Here is a 6,342-nt window from a genome sequence, read left to right on the forward strand (position 1 = left end):
GGGAGGGGGGGAAAGGGGAGGGGGCACAGTTGCTGGATGGCTCCGGAGAGCTCAGACTGCAAAGCAGAGAGAGGCGAGAGAAATAGCACCTCGACAGGCAAAGAGCTGGTGTTACCCATCCTGATGGCAGAATGTACTTTGGGGTTGACATTCTGTGAGTAAGAAGCTTTACCGTTACTCAGGAGGGGAAAAACAGCCTTGGGATACTTTGTCATGAGTAGACTCTTTGTAAACAGTTGGTGTCTGTGTCTTCATTTGAGGTTTTGGTGTGGCTGAGGCTTGACATAATGAGAGCCTGTTTCTGAGCCAGACCTTGACCTGAGAGCCCCGGCAGACAGGAAGGGCTTGGCTCTGAGCCCCAGGCTGCTGTCCAGGGATGCTCTACACCCAGAGAGCTCTGAGGGCAGAATCTCCAGATGGACAGATAGATACACACAGAGCTCAGAGTGACCGTAAGGGGCCAGGTCAAGGCAGGCCCACCAGGCAGGAGTGGGCTTATTGTTGTATTTCAATCGCTAAGTCGTGTCCCAGTCCTTCCAACCCCATGGACAGCAGCATGTCAGGCTTCTCTGTCCTTCACAATCTCCTGGAGTTTGCTCCAATTCACGTCCATTGAATTGATGACGCCATCCAACCATCTCATCTCAAATCCCCAGCTCTAACATCATACACTAGGCCAGTGTTCCCTACGTAAGAAGCAAGGGTGGAGGAGAACATGGCTCCTTTCCTGCCCATATTCCAGGTGCCTTTTGACTTCTTGAGCTCATAGGGTGGGTTACATGGGAAAAGGAATTTAGCTGCGATTGATTATGTCCAGTACTAGGACTCAGAGGTTGTTTACCATTCTTTGCTACTGTCATGAACCAAATAATACCTTGGCTGATGACAGCCAGTGCCAAGCTGGGCAGAAACATGGAGGACCCCCGAAACAAATGGTTTTCGGCAGCTGCTAGGAATGTCCCCCAAACCCCTTCCCGGGGCCAGCGAACCATGAGCAGTGTTTCCTTGAATCCACCTCATAGCGTCATCATGGTGGCAGCTCTGCTCAAGGAAAACCCGGGGAGCCAGATATCGTGAGGGTGCAGCCTCACGTGGGCACCAAAATCTGTTCTCTAAAGTGGGTCCAGGTGCTGGCAGCTCCAAAGACAGTAAAGAAAAGGTTGGTGGGAAGGTAAGTTTGCTTTATTTTGGAGGCCGGCAACTAGGGGTAGGGTGTTGTCCAAAGGCTGACTCCTCCCCCCACCCCCACCCCCGACAGCCAGTGGGCAAGAGCTTTTAAAGGGGAGTTTGGGAGGCATGTGGGCAGAAGGAAGGAGCTACATGCAGAAACAACACAGTCAGCTCTGAGTCTTCTTGATTAAGTACCGTTAATCTTCATTTCCAGGGTTGGCTGCTTCCCATTTCTTTGAGGCCAGTTCTCAGAATTGTGGCAGCTCATGTCAGGCTACAGTCTGGTCTTCATGTAGTTAACTTCTTCCACCTGCTGGGGGTTTCAGTGTCTACAAAATAGCCTTCATCGAGTTGTAGTAGTAACATCAAAGGTCACGGATTGTGCTTCCTGGTGGTCCAGTGATTAAGAGTCCACCTTGCAATGCCTGGGACACTGGGTCAGTCCCTGACCTGGGAGGATCCCACGTGCTGTGGAGCAACTAAGCCCGTGCACCATGACTACTTAGAGCCCGGTACCTGCAGCTACCGAAGCCTGCATGCCTGGAGCCTGCGTTCTGCAACAAGAGAAGCCACCACAATGAAAAGCCCGTGCACCACAGCTACAGAGTAGGCCCTGCTCTCTGCAACTAGAGAAAGCCCTCGTGCAGCGACGAAGACCCACCATAACCAAAAAATAAATAAATCTTAGAAAAAATCGTGGATCACCATAACAAATATAGTAAGGAAAAGTAAAATGAATGGGCAAATGAGTGTTTTACTGCTGCTGCTAAGTCGCTTCAGTCGTGTCCGACTCTGTGCGACCCCAGAGACGGCAGCCCACCAGGCTCCCCCGTCCCTGGGATTCTCCAGGCAAGAACACTGGAGTGGGTTGCCATTTCCTTCTCCAATGCGTGAAAGTGAAAAGTGAAAGTGAAGTCGCTCAGTTGTGTCTGACTCTAGCGACCCCATGGACTGCAGCCCACCAGGCTCCTCCGTCCATGGGATTTTCCAGGCAAGAGTACTGGAGTGGGGTGCCATTGCCTTCTCCGGATATTTAGTTAGACATACAATTATATCACTTATGTGAAATCTAAAGAATAAAATGAACTAGTGAATAAAACAAAATAGAAGCTGACTGGAACTTCCTTGGCAGTCCAGTGGTTAAGACTGTGCCCTTCCACTGCAAGGGACACAGGTTCAGCCCCTGGCTGGAGAACTAAGATCTCACATGCCGTGCAGTATGGCAAAAAAAAAAAAAGCCAACTGACAGATATGGGAAATGAATGGTTACCAGTGGGGAGAGGGGAGTGGGCTGAACAACATAGGGGGAGGGGATAAAAAATGAAATCTTCATTATGGAATTTTATGGACTCGTGTGTGAAACTGTTGAAAATTGTAGAGCACGATAGAATGTAAAGACTCTTTCATTCAATTAAAAAGTGTCCGAATCATAAGAGAACAGGTTAATAAATGGTCAAAAAATACAGCAATTTAGCCACCACATAGGTCAAGAAGTTGAATGCTGCCAGTGCCCCGAGGCTTGTGCTCCTGTGCAGGATTCCATGGCGGCGGGAGTCCGTGTTGTGTGTGCCAAAATGTGTGTGTCATTTCTGCAGTGAGTGGCCACTTGCAGTATGTCCAGCTTCTGGTTATTAGGAACATGTTTGCGCATGTCTTTTGGTGCCCATGTGCGCACACACTTAGGAGGAGAACTGCTGTATGTCATATCCGCTGGAAAAGGGATAGGCTACCCACTCCAGGATTCTTGAGTTTTCCTTGTGGCTCAGCTGTTAAAGAATCTGCCTGCAATGCAGGAGACCTGGGTTTGATCCCTGGGTTGGGAAGATCCCCTGGAGAAGGAAAAGGCTACCCACTGCAGTATTCAGGCCTGGAGAATTCCATGGACTGTTTAGCCCATGGGGTCCCAAAGAGTCGGACACGACTCAGTGACTTTCGGTTTCCACTTTCATATCCTGGTTAACACTAGAGACTGTCGGTCTGTTTAATTTTAGCCATTCTGGTGCTAGATAATAGAATCTCACTCTGGCTGTGATTAGCATTTCTCTGTTACTAATGAGGTTAAGCGTCTTCACACGTGTATAATGATTATTTAGATTTTTTTTTTTTTAACCATGCTGCATGGCATGCGGGATCTTAGTTCTCCAGCCAGGGAACAAACCTGTGCCCCCTGTAGTGGAAATTTGGAGGCTTAAACGGGACCACCAGGGAAGACCCAATACCTTTTCTGGAACCCTCCAGAGGTTATATGTGCTGCAGTTATTTTCAAATCTGTGGCATGCATTTGAATGCTCTTCATGGTGGCTTTTGATGAACAGAAGTTCTTAAAGTTAGTGTAACTTGATTGTCTATCTTTGTGCCAATACCAAACAGAGTCTTTGAAAGTACTGCAGTTTTATAGTAAATCTTAAAATCTTGTAGCGTACCTGCTACAGCATTTCTCTTCTTTGTCCCTTGTCTCTTCTTGGCCCTTTGCATTTACATACATTTTAGCATCAGCTTGTCAATATCTGAGATTTTTATTCAGTTTCAGTTCAGTTCAGTCGCTCAGTCGTATCCGACTCTTTGCGACCCCATGAACTGCAGCACGCCAGGCCTCCCTGTCCATCACCAACTGCCAGCGTCTACCCAAACTCATGTCCATTGAGTCGGTGATGCCATCCAACCATCTCATCCTCTGTCGTCCCCTTCTCCTCCTGCCCTCAATCTTTCCCAGCATCAGGGTCTTTTCAAATGATTAATTTGGACAGATTGACAGCTTAACAATTAAACTTCCATTATAGCCATTCACTACTTAAGTCATCTTTTAATTTTGCTCAGAAATACTTTGTACCATTCCATGTACAAATCTTACACATCTTTTGTTAGATTTATTCCTTGGAATTTGGGGAGGCTGGTTATGCAATGACAGTCAGGCTTCCTGGGTGGCACAGTGGGAAAGAGTCTGCCTGCTAATGCCGAGATGATCCCCTGGAACAGAAAATGGCAACCCACTCCACTATTCTTGCCTGGAAAATTCCATGGACAGAGGAGCCTGGTGGACTACAGTCCATGGGGTCGCAAAGGGTCGGACACGACTAAAAGATTGAGCACACACATGCTATGGCAAACAGTATCTTTTACATTTTTTTCTGTTTATTGCTGGTATATGGAGACACAGTTGGTGTTTTATGTTGCCTGTAGAACCAGTGTCCTTGATAAACTCATCTGTTAATTGTAACAGTTTGTATGTAGGTTCTTTGGGTTTATCTGTGTGATACAGTCATAGCATCTAAGAATAACAGTTTCATTGCATTTGTTCCAGCCCCTGTGCTTTTTATTCCCTGTGTTCCATGCTGGCTCTGTGCCTTGGACCTCATGAGGCTTTCCCTCTTTCCTTCCAGATGAGGCAGAGGTACATATTGACTATGAAGATAATTTTCCTGATGATAGATCCGTGTCATTCAGAGAGCTCATGGAGGACTCCCACACAGAGGCAGAGGAGGACAGGAGTCAGGGAGAACCCTCTGAGGAGGCTCCAAAACAGGACCGTCTGGTCTCTATGCCTGTGGCAAGGGAAGACAGAGCCCAGGATACATCCTTTGTGCCAACCACAGGCCTGCTGGGCGCTGGGAGCCCTGTCCCCACAGAGCTTCCGGGATCCCAAGGCAGCGGGAAGGACATGCTCTGGTCTCCTGCTGGGACCTTCCACAAGCCTGAATGGGAAAAGGCGATGGATGAAGATGCCAAAAAGCACCTTCCTGCTGGTGACCACCACAGGGACAGCACGTTGGCCCCAGGGGAGCCAGAAACCAAGGTCATCTACCACAGCACTGATGGCCCCTCGGGGCCCTCTGTGGGCAGGAATGACAGCAGGGCCGGTGATGCCATGGTGAGCAGCAGCGATGAGTCCTGGTTAGATGGCTACCCTGTGACTGACGGGGCCTGGAGGCAGACAGAGGCAGGAGCGGAGGAAGACGAGGAAGAGGAGGACAAAGGGGATGGATCAGAAGGGCTGGAGGAAAGCATGCTGATTACGCCCAGCCAGCCTGCCCTTGCGGAAAGGAAGCGATCCAGGGGCACCACCCTCACACCCAGTGAGGACGTGACTTCACTTCTTCCATCTCAAACGCTAGATGGAGAAGCTTTGGCTCTCAGACCCACGAATGTGTCTGAAACTGCGGGTCCCAGCAAAGGGGCTGGTGACTTGACGGGAAATCAGTCAACCGTTCCCTGGAGATATGCCACAGAGAAGCCTCCCTCGTCCACCCTGCCCTATGAACTCACCAGCTCTACCCTGGAGACCGAGACAACCGCCATCCAGAAGACGCCCAACCTTACTCCCTCAACTGTCGCGGCGGCCACCCAGACCCCACTGGAGACCACTGCCCCTGCTGTCCAGGATACCTTCCCATACCTGCTGTCGGAGGACTTCCTGGGACAGGAAGTCCCCGGCCCGGGTGCAAGCGAGGAGCTTCTCCCAACCTTGGAGCCCTGCGCCGGGGGCAAGTGTCCCAGCCTTGGCAGAGGCCCCATCATTGCCACGATTGTCACAGTTCTGTGCCTGCTGCTGTTCCTGGCAGGCGTGGGGGGTGTGTGGGGCTACCGAAGTTGCCAGCACAAGAGCTCCGTGTACAAGCTGAACGTTGGCCAGCGGCAGGCTCGGCACTACCATCAGCAGATCGAGATGGAGAAGGTCTAGCCGCCTGGGGGTGGGGGGTTCCCCCAAAGCCCCTTGATAGGAAAATAAACGGTGACACATCAAGTGAGAACCGCTGACATTTCACTAGCGCATGAAACGGGGGAGTAGGGCTGCTCTTCCTTCTCTCAGGTCTTCGTTTTCTAGGCTGAGCAGTGGGTCTAGAAGCAGCTGGCAGGGCAGGGAGGCTTGGGCGGGGTCAGGACACATCAGCAGCCCCTGGACCACCTGTCCTGGGCCCTGTTGCCCTAATCCCAGACCTGTGCTTTGGCCCTAATTCCAGCCAGAGGTCAAAATTCACCTCTTCATCATACTATTGTCTTCTTCTTTTTTTTTTTAAAGAAAGAAATGAGTCTGCAACCTGAAATTTTCGAAATAGGCATGACAGAGTATTTGAGAGCAGCGTTATTTTGGATCAGGTATTTAATTTTTGGGAGTGGGAGAGGGAAGAAAAACAATGAGTTATTTCCTTTCAACGGTGCGATGTTGCTGAGGGC

General features: G+C 50.0%; 1 protein-coding gene across 1 annotated transcript in view; it reads left to right on the forward strand.

The window, feature by feature from the left end:
* The window catches only part of SUSD5 (sushi domain containing 5), a 38,916-nt gene extending 32,779 nt beyond the window's left edge, over nt 1–6,137 (forward strand). The window contains exon 5 of the mRNA XM_010835581.1: nt 4,551–6,137. Within this exon, the coding sequence (XP_010833883.1) occupies nt 4,551–5,848 (1,298 nt within the window). The 3' untranslated portion in view covers nt 5,849–6,137. The remainder of the gene's footprint in view (nt 1–4,550) is intronic.
* Nucleotides 6,138–6,342: the final 205 nt, after the last annotated feature.

The sequence above is a fragment of the Bison bison genome, unplaced genomic scaffold, assembly GCF_000754665.1.
Source record: "Bison bison bison isolate TAMUID 2011002044 unplaced genomic scaffold, Bison_UMD1.0 scf7180017864043, whole genome shotgun sequence".
Lineage (NCBI taxonomy): Eukaryota > Metazoa > Chordata > Mammalia > Artiodactyla > Bovidae > Bison > Bison bison.